General features: G+C 40.1%; 1 protein-coding gene across 1 annotated transcript; it reads right to left on the bottom strand.

Moving 5' to 3' along the window:
- Nucleotides 1–4392: 4392 nt before the first annotated feature.
- On the bottom strand, nt 4393–5715 carry LOC119522853 (ras-related protein Rap-1A). Its single transcript, XM_037821538.1, has one exon. The coding sequence runs from the start codon at nt 5646–5648 to the stop codon at nt 5094–5096; it is 555 nt and encodes a 184-aa protein (XP_037677466.1). The 5' UTR covers nt 5649–5715; the 3' UTR covers nt 4393–5093.
- Between the last annotated feature and the right edge of the window lie 10641 nt (nt 5716–16356).

Below are 16356 nucleotides of genomic sequence, written 5' to 3'. Positions count from 1 at the left end.
TCAAGCAAGGTGTGCAAAGGCTCTGCACCTACTGTCTATTCATCCAACAAAGAAAATTTTTCCAAGTGTCTAATCTCTTCCCCAAAGTCAAGCACACACACACATACACACACATACACATCAGCCAATCACAGGATGTGTATGCTCTACATTTCTCTCCCTCTTCTATGCCCTCCCTCCCCGTCTCCCTTCCTCTCCTTCCCTCCTCCTCACTCCTTCCTTCTCTCCCTTCCTCTCACTCTCTCCCTCTCCCTCCCTCCCTCTCCCTCAGCCTTCCCTTCCCTTCTCACGCTCTCTCCTAGCTAAACTGTTTCCATAGAGGAAATCCAGTTACAATGGGCTCTAAAAAAAGGCGCGAAAGATGCAAACTTGTCACAATAGGCAGAATTACTGGGTTGAAGAATAAAGTTCACACAAAGTTTCTCTTGATTGTGATGGGTTTATGGACAGGGACTAATTACAGGGATATCGGCCTTGAATTTTTTTTTTATTTTTTATTTTTTATTTTTTATTAAATTCAGTTTTATTGAAATACATTCACACACCATACAATCATCCATGGTATACAATCCACTGTCCACAGTATGATAACATAGTTATGCGTTCATCACCACAGTCTATCTCTGAACATTTTCCTTACATCGGAAAGAACCAGAACAAGAATAAAAAATAAAAGTGAAAAAAGAACACCCAAATCATCCCCCCATCCCACCCCATTTGTCCTTTAGTTTTTATCCCCATTCCTCCACTCATCCATACACTAGATAAAGGGGGTGTGATCCACAAGGTCTTCACAATCACACTGTCACCCCTTGTAATCTACATTATTATATAATTGTCTTCAGGAGTCCAGACTGCTGGGTTGGAGTTTGGTAGTTTCAGGTATTTACTTCTAGCTATTCCAATACATTAAAGCCTAAGAGGTGTTATCTATATAGTGCATAAAAATGTCCACCAGAGTGACCTCTCGACTCCATTTGGAATCTCTCAGCCACTGAAACTATTTCGTCTCATTTTGCATCCCCCTTTTGGTCAAGAAGATACTCTCAGTCCCACGATGCCGGGTCCACACTCATCCCCGGGAGTCATACTCTGCGTTGCCAGGGAGATCCACAACCCTGGGAGTCGGGTCCCACGTAGGGGGGAGGGCAGCAAGTCCACCTGTCGAGATGGCTCAGTTAGAGAGAGAGAGGGCCACATCTGAGCAACAAAGAGGCACTCAGGGGGAGACTCTCAGTCGGCCTTGAATTTTTAAAACCATTCCTTCTGAGAGCCACTTTTTATTTTCCCATCAATTGTCCTTCTAGACAATCAGTGACTCTTATAGCAGTGGTAGTCACTTAAAATAACCATTAGGAATTAATGGAAGTACTGTGAATTCAAGTGATCTTTCTTTTATTTATTTTTTTTTATTGGGCTTCATTCTCCTTATCAGTGTACTTGGAGTCAAAAAAGAGCGCTGATTTTCTCTTGCCTTACCCATTTGGGGTATATGCAGATCTCTTTTGGTGGGATTGTGGGAGTTTGACAGTAAGTTTCTTTGCTCTGTAACAAAAGACCACTACCCCAATCCCTGCTCCATGAAGTACAAGTGAAGAGCGTAATATAAATACATACATCATGAACTACTGTCACTGCATTAGAAGTACTTGTGGGGGAGTTTCTCATTCTGGTAATGGAGGAGTCATTCCTATCAGACCAACCTTTCCAGAGAAATCAACTTGAAATGGGACAAAATATGAAAAACTACTGTAAGTCATCAGAGAGCAAGTAGAATCAGATGCTAATAATGAGTCTAGATTTAGAAGTAGGAAATGAAATGGGGCAGATTTTCCCCTTTTACAGAATTTTTTTCTGAGGGGAAGCTGCAGTCAATACCAAGCAAGAGGGCAAAAACTGGAATAGAAAACAAGCACTATTTCTGACTTGAAGAAAGAGAGAACAGAGTTTAGGTGAACAAGGCAGCTGGAAAGTATAATATAATAAAGGAGAGATCCAATAGGAGGAGCTCCAAAGTTTTCATATAAACTATGCTCAAATTTCTGGCTGACCCCTGAACTACACAGGTAGACTCCAAGCAACCCAGCTAAGTTAGAAATGACATAGATTTCAGCTGTGGCTCACTGTGCAGAGTTAGGAGTATGAGTTCAGCAAGTTAACTGCCAACTAAAACAAAAAATCAATACTTTTTGGAGGAATATAACAGAATCCAGAATATGTACATCATAATATCTATAAAACTAAACGTATGACTGCCAACTAAAACAAAAAAAATCAATACTTTTTAGAGGAATATAAAAGAATCCAGAATATGTACATCATAATATCTATAAAACTAAACGTATGAAGAAACAGGAAAATGTAACCCATACTCAAGAGAAAAGGCAATCAATGCAGACTGACCACGAGACCAGATGTTGTAATTAGCATATATTTTAATTGGCTCTCCTTATCCTTTAGCATGAGTTTCATTCATGTCCTTGAATTTCCAAGCATTTTTTCTGTCCCTTCACTTCCCAGAATCTTTCCTTCCATTTCCTAACTTCTAGGGAAAGCAATTTTAGATTTTCCTGAAGATAAGCAGTCTTCATCAAGCCATCCAGTATTTCCCTCTAAACTTCTCCCATATTCTTCTGAGATTCTTTTAAGATATTTTTGGTTGCAAACACTTGGGATTGGAAGGCTTTGGTTGATTCTTCAAGGAACCGTGTCTGTACTTGAAGGCGAGCCAGCATTATTCTTTCAAATGAAAGCTCAGGGAGTGCATTTTCCTTTTCTTTTTTGAGAAAGTCCTCAAGTGACATGGCAAACCTGTTCATATTTTTACTAAGTGCTGCCAAACACAGAATTTGTAACTTCTGAGGACTGGCCTCTCTTGGACATAACTGAAAGACTTCATAGGCTTGTGTAAGCAGTCTGATCTTCTGAGTGAATTCACTATATTCTTCAACCAGGGCAGATAATCTTTTGACTAGTTCTTTTTTCTTTTTTAAAGTGTATTGTTTCTTTATTATAAAAGCAATCACAGTAAAATGCCAGAATCTCCCATGCAAACCCAAAGATACATGGGGACTGTCTCAAGAATCCAGAAAATACTATTAGAGCACCACCCAGTTCCTCCAGAGCCACCTGGAAAGACACTTTTATGGCAGCCAGCAGGCCTTCCATCACTCCAAAGGGCACCCACAGCTCTGCTTCTGTGGCTACAACTGACCACATGGAACACCATGGAGAGTTCTGATTCTAATCCAAACAAGTGCCTGGCAACCAGGACAATAGACCATCAGTGGGACTGGGGGAGAAGGAAGGCAGCCAGGCTCTATAAATCAGTGTTCTCTACTTTGCCCTGTTAACTGTGCAAATATAAAGTGATATTATTTGTACTGTGCTGCAAAGTTTGATTGCAACCAGAGGTGACCCACCCATGAGCTTTAGCCCCACTGAGAGTTATAACAAACCTGAAGGATCAAATTGGTCCATGCTAAACCCCTTCTCTGCACACAAGCATCTCAGGGCACAATGGTGGGTCATGCTGCAGTAGAGGACACCTGTGCCCACATCCCTGTGACCTTGGCAGGCAGGAATAGGCTTCTATGCTGATTTAAAATTTCCTTCTGCAGCATAGAAGCCTATTCCTGCCTGCCAAGGTCACAGGGATCTCCCTTAACTGAAGACGCCCCTTCTCCTTTGTGTTGATCAGTGCAGGCAGCCAGGAACAGAGGACTGAAGGGCCTCACCAATGATATCAACTAACAGATGAGGATCTCAGTTGTAATAATTCAGGAGAAATCAATCAGAACTGGGCACTGTCTTAAAAATTTCATGGATTTTCTGTGGATCCAGGTTGTCCCAATTCAATCCAAGCATTCCTGAATGGGGGAGACTCTTCTCAAAGGGTGACCCAGTAACTCCAGCTCCCTGAATCACATGGCCCTGCTGTCTTCAGCACATGCCTTCTAAGGTTGCCCTGGAAACAGTATCCAATGCACCGAGTTGTCTTCAGAAGTGTGGTTGTGTCTGTGGAGGGAGTGGGGTCTTCTTTTGGCTGAATTTGCCACTATTTGTTTCTTTTTCTTTTATTTTTGTTTCTTTATCACTCTCCTAGTATCTCTTGGGCAGAATCAGACTTAGAGCTTCCTTGTCCATCACTTGGGACTCTGTCATGAGTAAATCATCCCCAGGACCTTTACTCATGAGAAAAACAAAAAAGCCATCAGCAAAAGCCATTCTTGGGGTCCTGGAGAGTGCCACAAGACCACCATGTATCTGGAGAATGGGAGCTCTGGCTAAACTTAGTAACAAAAGGAGGAGGTGGCCAAATGATTGATGAAGTGTTCATTGTTTCCTTTTTTTTTTTTTTTTTTTTTTTTTTTTTTTGAAAATGTACTAAAATTTAATCATCCATAAAAGCTGTAATTTAATCTGACAGTAAAACACAAGAAGCAATATTAGAGTTGGTTTAGTATATTATATATTTTAGCTTTGAAAGCCATAGAAATCAGTTATCCCAGTTTTTTTTTCCTATAAAAGACCCATTTTTTCAAAGCATTATGCACAATTTTAATTAGAATATAATGACAGAATGATATTTCATAATTTTTTAAATATAAAATGAAGTCAATGACTCAGAAAAGTTATCTGCTGTAATGAGTTGAGGGGAAATTTCATAATCTATATCATTACAGATATAAAGTATAATTGTTCAACTTTTTAGTGCTTGACAGGGAAGAATCATGATAAAAAGGTCAATATGAAATCTTTTGATTATAGTAGCAATATCTAACATTTGAAATGCATCCATGCTCTTTTGTATAATCATATTAGAGTCAAGTATATTTATTTTCACATCTGTTATAACTGCTATTGCAAAGGAGAAATACTATTGTCTTATTTTCCAAGAGATATACACAGAGCAAATTTTTCTCCAGGGAACTTGTGCAAACCAATATAATATCTAAATTCTTCACATAATATATAAACAGGAGAAGCCTCTTCAGATTTATTTTTTGAAGTCTGGAATGCTGGCACTTTCCAATTAGGCAACAGTTCTTCATTCCTGTAATCTGGCTCAGAGCTGCTGCTTTACTGTGGGTTTAGAGCAGCAGACATGATTTCTTTTTAGGCTTCTTCTTTTCCACTGGTGTTTTTCTATTTATCTGTCTGACCAGATCATAAAATATCTCATTAACATTGATCTTCGACTTTGCAGAAGATTCTAAAAAGGCACAGTTACACCACTGTCTTGCTAAATTCTGACCCTGTTCTTTGCCAACTACTCGCTCATCTTCCAGGTCACATTTATTGCCCACCAAAATCATTGGAACATCTTCTGTGTCCTTAACCCGTAAAATCTGTTCCCTCAGGTCCTGTAAGTCATTAAATGTAGACTGAGCTGTAATAGAATATACTAGTGCAAACCCTTGGCCATTCTTCATATATAAATCTCTCATCGCTGTAAATTGTTCTGTCCCTGCTGTATCCAGGATTTCAAGCATACACTGTTGGCAATCTACTTCAACTTGCTTTCTGTAGGAATCTTCTATCGTTGGATCATATTTTTCAACAAAAATTCCCTGAACAAATTGAACAGTCAAAGCAGACTTGCCCACGCCTCCTGAACCAAGGACCACTAGCTTGTACTCACGCATGGTGTGGTCTGTTTAAATACTGACAATCCCCCCGGTCCGGCGCCTCCTCCACCTCCTCCTCCTCCTCCCTCCTCTCGGCCACGGATCCTCCATTGTTTCCTTTTAATAATTAATTAATTTAAAAAGAAAATTCCCATTTAAAAGTTTATAACCTGTTTCTGAAAATAAAGTTCTCTTCCATTGTGGGAAATTGGTTTTTTTTAGAAGGAGACTTGAGAAAATTTTTGTCAGGACTCTGTAAGTTGCAAGTCACAGAAAAAACTATAATAGTTGAAATAGCTTAAGCCATTTGGGATAAGGATATTTGGGGGCAGGGAGCACAGAATAGATCTACAGGTTCCCCTAGAAACTCCTGGGAGTCCCTGTGTCTCTCTCTTGTTCCTCAGTCAGGAAAAGGCCTCTGGGTATCTATGGGGTGGCTCCACCTTCTCAGATTTCTCCATGTGGCAGGAATGTTGCTGCCAGCATCTCCAGCAGACAAGAATTTTAAAGCAGCTATTGTAGCTATCATCAAGGTAATAGGAAGTAGCCATAGTGGTTCTCCTAAGGAGGCTACCATATCTGTGGGACGATGCCAAGTATCTCTTCAGTTGCCTCTTTCTCCCTGCCTTATGTCTTGTCTGAGAATCTGAGGCACTTGCAGGACTACAGCCACTAGCAGAAAACAGAACTTCACCAAAACATTCTGCTGCTCTGGAAGGGGCCATGCCAAGGAAAGCTATAATGACTATCTATGCACAGACTTCTCAGCCAGAGTCTATCCACTTGATAAGTCAAAGGCACGTGGCTGGCATCTGCCAATCCCAGGTTGTGTTCCAGCTTCACTCTTGGCTCCTGTGTCTTCTTCAAAGTGTCTCTCTTGGCTGCAGCATCACCCCCTTCTGTCTGTGAACACTTTTATAGGACTCCAGCGATTCAGTTAAGACCCACTCTGAATGGGTGGGGTAACACCTCCATGGAAATTATCCAATCAAAATCTTGCCTGCAGTTGATTGAGTCACATGTCCATGGAAACAATCAAAGGATTCCAACCTAATCACCACTATATATCTGTCCCCACAAGATTGCATTAAAGAACATGGTGTTTTGGGGGGACATAATATATCCAAACCAGCACATTCCACCCCCTGGACCCCAAAATGACATGATCATCCCATCACAATATCACAGACACTTAAATCATTTCAATAACAATAGTTAAGTACAAGATCCCATCAAAATCAGCTACAGACATGGTCTATCCTAAAGCAAAATTCTCCACTGGCTGTGGACCTATAAAACTCAGAACAAGTTATCTGCTGCCAATATACAAAGGAGAGACAGTCATAGGATAAATATTCGCATTGCCATAAGGAGAAAATGAAAGGAAAACAGGATTCACAGGACCAAAACAGTTCCTAAAGTCTGCAGGGCAAACTCCATTAGATTTCAAAGTCTGAGAGTCATTTATAGAATGACGTTTTATCCTTGGGGCTTGAGAGAGCAAGAGTCTAACCATTTCTAAGGGCCTTTGTGGCAGCCCTTTCTTCTCCAAACGCTGGGGTGAGTTCTCCAACATATCCACACATTGGGGAGACCACCTTCTCAGCCCCACCCTCCTCAACCTTTGGGGCAGCACCTGGATTCTCTTCATCTCTGGGGCACATGCTCAACCCTTTCAGAACGGTGGGGTGGCAGCCAGGCTCTCCCCAATTCCCTGGGAATGTGCTCCACCCTCTTTGAGGCCTGAGGTGGCAACAACTTTCCTGAACATCTAGGTGGATGGCCCACCCTCGACCTCTGGGGCAAACTCACCCTTTCCATGCATGTGGGCCACTCCGCTCTCCCAACCTAAGACCTCTTGACTCCAGACCTCAACCTCCATGGCTCTGTCTTTGAAGAAATTTTTCCTTCAATTTGTTCCTTGTCTCTTCCAGTCTTGACCGGTAGCAGCTCTGTCTGTAAAGAGCTCACAAAAATTCCATTGGCTTCACATGAAGCACACAGGGGTCAAAGCTGTCAGACAATAGGACTTTCCACAAATCCTTTCTGCTTAACTCCTTCTCCAATCTTGGCTTGTACTGAAATGGCAGCTGGGTTCCATGTTTGGTTACATCCTCATGTTGGGCTGTAGCTTCTGGGGTTTCACCCCCTGGGAGCCCAGAGTTTTTCAGGCCATCAATTTCTGGTTTCTTTGAAACCAAGAGTTCATTTCTCAGCTTATCTCTGTCCTCTCACATTTTACTATAAGCTGCAAGTAAAAGCCAGGCTACTTCTTCTATATTTTGCTTGGAGATCTCATCAGCTAAATATTCCAGGTCATCACTTTCAAATTCTGCCTTCCCTCTGACACCAGGACACAATTTTGCCAAATACTCTGCCACTTTAAAACAAAGATTGCCTTTCTTCCAGTAGACAATGACACATTCATCATTTCTGTTCAAGGCCTCATCAGAAGTATCTTTAGAGTCCATATTTCTACCAACATTCTCTTCCAAGCCATCTAGGCCTTTTCTATCAAGCTCCTCACAAGTCTTCCAGAATCTTCCCCTTATCCATTTAAAAAGCCATTCCAACATGTTTGGTATTTGCAAACTCAGCAGCACCCCACTTCTCTGGTACCAAAATCTGTTCTGGTTTGCTAATGCTGCTGTTATGCAAAACATCAGAAATGGATTGGCTTTTATAAAGGGGGTTTATTTGGTTACAAAGTTACAGTCTTAAGGCCATAAAGTGTCCAAGGTAAGGCATCAACAATAGGGTACCTTCACTGGAGAAAGGCCATTGGCATCTGGAAAACCTCTGTTAGCTGGGAAGGCACATGGCTGGCATCTGCTGCTCCCAGGTTGTGTTCCAGCTTCACTCTCAGTTCCTGTGTATTCTTCAAAGTGTCTCTCTTGGCTGTAGCACCTCCTTCTGTCTGTAAACACTTTTATAGGACTCCAGTGATTCAGTTAAGACCCACCCTCAATGAGTGGGGTAACACCTCCATGGAAATTATCCAATCAAAATCTTGCCCGCAGTTGATTGAGTCATATCTCTATGGAAACAAGGATTCCAACCTAATCAACACTAATACGTCTGCCACCACAAGATTGCATTAAAGAATATGGTGTTTGGGGGACATAATACATCCAAACCAGCACACTTCATAAATTCTAAGCACTGCACCAAAAAAACATTCATGAGAGCACACTCAGAATTGGACTGTTCTAGATAACAGTTCCATTAGATAAGACTGATACCCTCTCCAACTGTGCACAGTGACTGGGAAAGGAACACTCATAAAGAAACTGCATGAAAACACATCTCTCTTTCTCTCTCAGTCTCTCTCTCTCTCTCTCTCTCTCACACACACACACACACACACACAAATGATAAACCAGAGGCCAAGTTCATGTTGTGTAGCAGAGCTGGGTGCTGCTGGGAGATGTTGGGGTACCAGTGAGATACAAAGAATTTTTTAAAAATACTAGTAGAACTCCTGCAAAGGATGCTCTTGAAGCAGAAATGAACTGACACTTTCTGGCAAAACATTGGAAAGAACATGATCCAAACTGTTGAGTCACACACTGCAAATTTCAGCTGCAGCTTTGAATCAAAAGGCAGCTTTCTGGTACACAAACTCAAGAACTGCTGGGAAAACATAGGGCTTTTCTCTCACATCCAATGGCAATTTCAATCAGCAGTAATGCCACAATTAGCCACACAATCAAGTATAGAAGGTTAAGTGTCACTGGGTAAGGACATAAAGGTCCTTAAAGGCACATTTTATAAACAGAATGTTAAAAGGTTGGAAACCAGCTCAGTGGTAGTGAAGAGAGAGTCGAGACCTAGATTCACTTATTTGACTTGAATCATCTGTACTATTTGAGGTGACAGAGATTTGTGCACCTACATGGGAAATCAACACATGAAAGCTCCTATAGTAATAACTATGACTTCAGTACATCTTTTTGCCTTTCATACAGGAAGGTCTTTGAAGTCCAGTACAGGTATCATTATTCAAGCTCTGCCCAGTGGGGTTAGAGATCATCCTGCGCTCGATATCATACTAATGCCAGACAGTTCTGGTCTCTCTAATTTAGCAAAACTTTTGGGTTTATGGATTACTCTCCATCAAAGGTCAACAAATTTTTCTCTGTAAAGGACCAGATAATAAATATTTTAGAGTTGTTGGCCATGTACTCTTGCATATTCTTCTTCATTTGTATTTTTTACAGCACTTTAAAAAATGTAAAATGCTTTCTTAGCTCAAGGGCCATACAAAAACAGGCCACTAGCTGGATTCGACCTTCAGGCCATAGCTTGCCAAACCCCCTACTAAATCATTGGAAAAGTGGATGTGTGGGTAAGAAACGTACAATGAGGTCTGTACATAATTTAACACACAAATACTCTCACATACATGTTAGGTGCCTGAAGTTGTTTTTTCTGTCTTTCCCATTAGAAAATAGATTCCTCCTGGGTAGAGATTTCACTACAATGTTTTTTTGCAATTTTCCAAAAGAACAAGAAATGAATTCTACACACAGTGGATCTCAATAAATACAGACTGACAGTCCCTCATAAATAAAATAGCCTATGCTAGAAGACTATGGCCAGGGAAAATCTCAGTTTTCCTTTGTTAATAGAAAAAATAATTTTTCTTTCTACTTAGCATCTTGGAATATATGACGTTTAACATGTGAGTCTGTGTAACTCGTAACTCTATTATCACAATCAACAATGATATTGTTATTTTAATGCCTAACATCATAAATTATATTCTCAAAATGCTTTCTTCACATTATTCCATATTAGTATTGACATCAGAAATACTGTGCATTTCCACATATGATAATACTATTTTCACATTAAGAGAAAAATGGTAAACAGATTTCAGAAGCTCCAGATTTCCTGATGCCAAAAACCAGGTAGAATAATAGCTCAAAGCCTACTATTAATACACAAAATCTATTTATTACAGTAAAGAATTAAGAAAGCAAAGAATGGTTATTTTTATTTTCTACTTAACACTTTCTGGGTGTCTACTTTCATCAAAGAAAAGGACTGAATTTCGGAGAGGGAAATCAGTATTTCACTATTAACTTTCCATTTTATGAATTCTTGCCTGCAGAATCTGGTTGGGCTTTTCTGCCTGTGGGCTTTATTTACTTATTTATCACCACTGAATTGAAGGGCCATGTATTCTCGACATGCATTTTTTAAAACTACCACTAAGGCATTTTCACATTCAGTACTATAATAAACATTTTATTATTGAACTCCAGTAGGTTCTCCTTTCCTCTGAAGATACCTGAAGTTATGTACCACTAAGGATAAAAATATAGTCTTCCTGGCTGGTTCAGGAAGTTTTCATTTACTATAGTTCAAAAATGCCAGCATCATGAGGTAAGCAATCATACAAGAAGTTGACAACAAAAGCTAATATATGCCCATCCAATTTGTATGCCACATTTTTTTGTGCTATTATTCACAGTTGGAGCATGCAGCCATCATACACTTTCCTTCAAATCACCACTTCATTCCACTTATGGCTTGTTCCGGTTTGCTAATGCTGCTGTTATGCAAAATACCAGAAATGGGTTGACTTTTATAAAGGGGGTTTATTCAGTTACAAATTTACAGTTCTAAGGCCATAAAAGTGTCTAAACCAAGGCATCAACAAGAGGATACCCTTACTGAAGAAAGGCCGATGGCGTCCAGAACACCTCTGTCAGCTGGGAAGGCACGTGGCTGGTCCTTTGCCCTCAGGTTCTGGTTTCAAAATGGCCTTCTCCAAAATGTCTCTGGGCTTCTGTCTCTCTTACTTCTCCCTCAGCCTTTGTGCTTCCTTGCTTGTTCTTCAAGGGCATTTCTCTCTAAGCATCTAAGGGTCCTCTCTTAGCTTCACCAGGGCAAATTCTGGGCTTCTTCTCTTAGCTTAGCCTCTCCAAACGTCCTGCTGTCTGCATCTCCCAGTGTCTCCAAGCATCTGTGTCTGTGTCAGCTCTTAGCTTCTCTCCAAAATGTCTTTCTCAGCTTCTCTGAGCTTCTCCTCTCTGTGAGCTCTCTTAAGTACTCCAGTGACCTAATCAAGATCCACCCAGAATGGGCAGGGTCCACACCTCCATGGAAATAATTTAATCAAAGGTCTCACTCACAGTTGGGTGAGTCACATCTCCATGGAAACATTCAATCAAAAGGTCCCACTCAACAAGACTGGATTAAAAGATCATGGCTCTTCTGCGGTCCATAACAGTTTCAGACCAGCACATGGCTTCAAAGACAATTTTCAAGATTGAGAAATGAAAAGGATAGAGCACAGTGAATCTGCAACTCTTTCCCATTGTCATTGTAACTAGTGTAAAACTAGTTCTTGGTCCTGTTGTAGTGCCAACTTCACCAGTGCGTCCTTATTCCCAGTTATATACTCTGCAAACCATTTTGTATCTTTTTCCTTCACTCCCTCCCCAGAGGTACACAAAATGATGTTTATAATATATATTTATAACCCTGTTAACAAACTAGCTCTCAGTTGCTTCTAAAATTATATCTAAACACCTGTTCCAGGATTTCAAGGTCTTCCATAATTTGATGCTTCTTACTAGCAAAGTTAATATACTTCTACACATAAAGTTGGCTAAATTTTGTAGAACTTGTAAGTAAAGTTCATCTCCAGAGAGTGACTCTTAGTATTAACTGCTGGTAATGGATACACAGTGAGTTCAGAATCTATGGGGGGAAAAACAAACAAATAAGCAACCAAAAGTCTTTACCATGGAGTCATCTGTTTAGTACAAACCAGCATACCTCGGATATGCATGCAGGTTATTCTCTGTCCTGTGTCTCCATTTTTTCCTTTCCAAAGGTGGCCTCAATGAGGGCCCTGGGTCCATCCCAGGAGCTGAGCCTTTAGATTCTATGGAGCAAAACATCCACAAAACAGACCCAACTTTTCTCACCATGATGGGCAACTATCATATCATAATTTTAATGTGCTATGATGCTAATGAAGTCTCTATTTTCTCAGTCCAACCCCAGTAAAGGGTGAAGAACATCTTGACACATTTCTCCCCACCTAATAAGTAATCTCTCCACCATGTTGGTATGGTCACCTCATTGACACCCAAAATCTCCAGATTTATTGTGGATTTACTGAATTGGCTCATGTGTTTTTCTCTCCAAGAACCTTCTTCTTCTGCACTTATTCTAGATCTTCAGATCCCAGCTCCATACCTTTCCCCATGGAACTTTCTGTTCCAGTTATCTATCACTGCAGAACAATCTACCCCAAACTTGGTGGCATTGAACAACAAATGCTACATTATACTTGAAATTCTGTTTTCAAAAATTAGGGATCACCAGGAATATATCATTTTCATGCCATGACTGGAGTCTCAGCTGGGCGGCTTGAATGCTAGCGATTCCTGTGATGTCTTGGTCTGAGGTCCTGGTTCTAGCTGCTGACTGTGTTCCTTATTCTTCTCCACATCACAACTGCAGGAGCTGGAATGTCTATGATGGCTTCCTCATTCACATGACTGGTGCCTGGGCTGGGATGGATGGAATGCTGAGGCTAACCAAGCATCTCGCTCCATGTGGATAGCTTGCACTTCCTCACAGAATGGCCATCTCAGAGTACTCAGACTTCTTTCATGGTGGCTAGCTTCCCCAAAGCTCTGTGAGAGTGAAAAGTCAGCTAAAGAGTGATAAAAGATATTTCCAATAAATATAACTGACAAAAGTCTCATTTCCTGAATGTGTTTTTTAAAACCACTACAAATCATTTAGAAAAAGAAAGATGACCCAGTGGAAAAAACGAGTAAGGGAATTGAATAGGTACTTCACAAAAGAGGATCACAAAATAGCCAATAAACATATAAAAGGCATTCCTCTTCCATAATCATCAGGGGAATACAATTGAAACATAATGTGATACTCCTAGCCACTCACCAGAATGGCTAAAATGGAAAAGACTGGAACACCAAGGGAAGGCAAAGATGTGGAGAAGCTGGAACTCTCGTGTACTGCAGATTAGAGGGCAAATCAACCACAACCACTGTGGAAAACAGTCTGGTATTATCTACTAAAGCTGAAAATGTGTGTACTCTATGACCCAGCAATTCAACCACTTGATATAAACCTCCCAAAAATGCACCAACAGACATGTACACACATGTCCATAGCAGCATTATTGGTCATAGCCCCAAACTGGAAACAGTAGAATGGAAAAATATAATGAAATACAAAAATAAAATAAAATGAAATAAAATAAAATGAAATAAAATAAAATAGTAAAATAAAATAAGCCAGATACATGCCCTAACATGGATGAATCTCCATGCTCAAGCATAATGCTGAGCAAAAAAAAGTTAGGCAAGAAAAGACTATATATTATATGATTCTTTTTACATAAAACTGGAAAAAAAAGACAAAGCTATGCTATATTTTCCAAGAATTCATGCTTAGACTGAAAAACTATAACGAAATACAAGGAAGTAACTGTCAGACAAGTCTGGTTAATGGTTACCTTTGGGAGGGAAGAAGGATACTCATTGGGAAGGAAGATGAGGGTGACTACTGGGTGCCATCAATATTCTGTTTTTTGTCCTAGGCAGTGGTTACATGAATGTTTGTTTTATGATAAATTATTGAGCAGCACATCTTTTCAGTATATATGTTATATTTTATAACTAAAAAGATTAAAAAGAGAATAAAATACACTACCCTCTTTCTTGTTTTCTTATATTATCTTTGTCTACATATTGTGCCAGTTTCTTATTTTATTTTATTCTACTGTTACATGAGTTGGGTTTTCCAGGCCAGCTAATTGCCAATGGTTCCTGTAGGTGGAGAGGGGGTAAACAGCAGTGTAGTTTAGATGATTTTCACTGTGCAGACAGTCTTATCAGTTGCCATAAAGCCAGGCTGCATCCTGAAAATATGTCTTGTTTTGTGATTCTTCATGGAGCAACTACTTAGCTTCTCTGGACTAACTGAATCTAGCAAGTACCAGTGCCTAAAGTGGGCAAGGAGGGGGATACGGGCAGGAATCTTCTCCCATCTACCTCTGTCTTCTTCTGCTTTGGCCCCCCCCCAGCATGTGTTCCTCCCCTTCAAAAAGTATATTTTTTGTCAGCGATTTGTGAGAGCTGCAGTTTATGCAGCTGTGTACATACCAGAACATAATTCTTATGCATAAGAAATATACCTGGTGGTATATTTTGTCTTAGCTGTTTCTAGCTGAGACATATGAAACCCTTTTTACAAGTCCTTCCCAGGCACTGAAAACTTATTTTAATTTTTTGTTTGGTTGATTCTTCAATCACCGAGAGAAATCCTGAACTCACTTTGATAAATTTCCAAATAAGAAAATATGCAATATATCTGTATCAATTAGAGTGGGTATATGATGACCAACCACACAAACCAGTATCTTTTTCCCCCTACTTTACCTTTCCTTGCAGGTTTCTTGTTGAAAAGGAACTACACTGAGACATTGAAGGATTACATCTAGAACATTTGATTTTTATTCTTTTCAAAAAATAAAGTTCTTTACATCCTGGTGATAATAAAATATCGGGAATAAAAAACAGCAGAGAACTAAAGATTAAGGTCTAGCTCTGTTTGGATATGCTCTTGTTGCACATTATTGCCTACTTAGTCTAATCTGTTTCTAGGGGTACCTTAAAATAGAAAGAACTTTCAGTGTAAATGTTGGACTGGTGGACCATAGCATCCCTTCAATTAAGAAACTCTAGGATATAATGAGGAAAACCTATTAGAGATGACTATTTCTACATCAGGATATCTTTCAGAACCAATATTTTCTGGAAGAACAAACACCAACATGCTGGTGTGAGAGGTAGTTGCGAGAGGTAGTTTCTTAGCAGTGATACTTCCACATCACTACACCTACTTTGTGGATTGCCGAGAGTAAAGTAACAAGATATGTATAGTTTTTAATGTCTCACACATTGTATAGGCTCAATAAATATTAACTATTGTCAGTGCTCTTCTTGTGGTTACTATTATAAGGAATTGATTTGTTGTGACAATAAGGCCCATACAATATAATGAGAATAAAAAGTGATAGCAGCTTAACCCTACATGGATGCTGGGATAGAAAAGGGCCAAGCTCTATGAAGGGGCTGAGATTTTTAGCCTACTTGCAAGGTAACTTGGCACCGTTACATAGATGCTGGTGGAAGATGTAAGACTCCTGGGTTACAGAGTAAGGACTTTATCACTCAAAGTAGAGCAGGCAGTATGAGCGTCAGGTTTGTGTCAATTGTCCTAGCCTTCCCCTAAGCCTCGTGGGGGCAAAATGAAGTCTTCCACGCGGATGCTATGCACACAGTGGGTTTACGTAATAGCCAAGGAAACTTGAGCTTAGGAAATCCTATTCTTTTAAAGGAAGTTGCTAGCAAAGCTGCCCTACCGTTGCCCCAGAAGTAAGCATTATCTTTATTATTCTTAACAGCAAGCAAATCTGCCCTCTGTCTCAGAGGGATACACTATCTCTATCATCCAAGGCTGTTTGCTGTACAAACCTCCTTGGAAACAGTCCAGAATAAAAGCTGACAACTCCTCTGCTCAGGAGATAGGTGGAAATGTGAGAAAAACAAGGAGAATTGTTTCCCCAGAAAGAGAAGCACAGGGTTTAGGGAGGAAATAGGTGAAGAGGAGAGGATAAAGAATATAGTGCAGAACAGTATTTTCTTTGTTTTTCTTTTTAACTTTT

The sequence above is a fragment of the Choloepus didactylus genome, chromosome X (genome assembly GCF_015220235.1).
Source record: "Choloepus didactylus isolate mChoDid1 chromosome X, mChoDid1.pri, whole genome shotgun sequence".
Lineage (NCBI taxonomy): Eukaryota > Metazoa > Chordata > Mammalia > Pilosa > Megalonychidae > Choloepus > Choloepus didactylus.
This window is presented reverse-complemented; position numbering and strand designations above follow the sequence as displayed.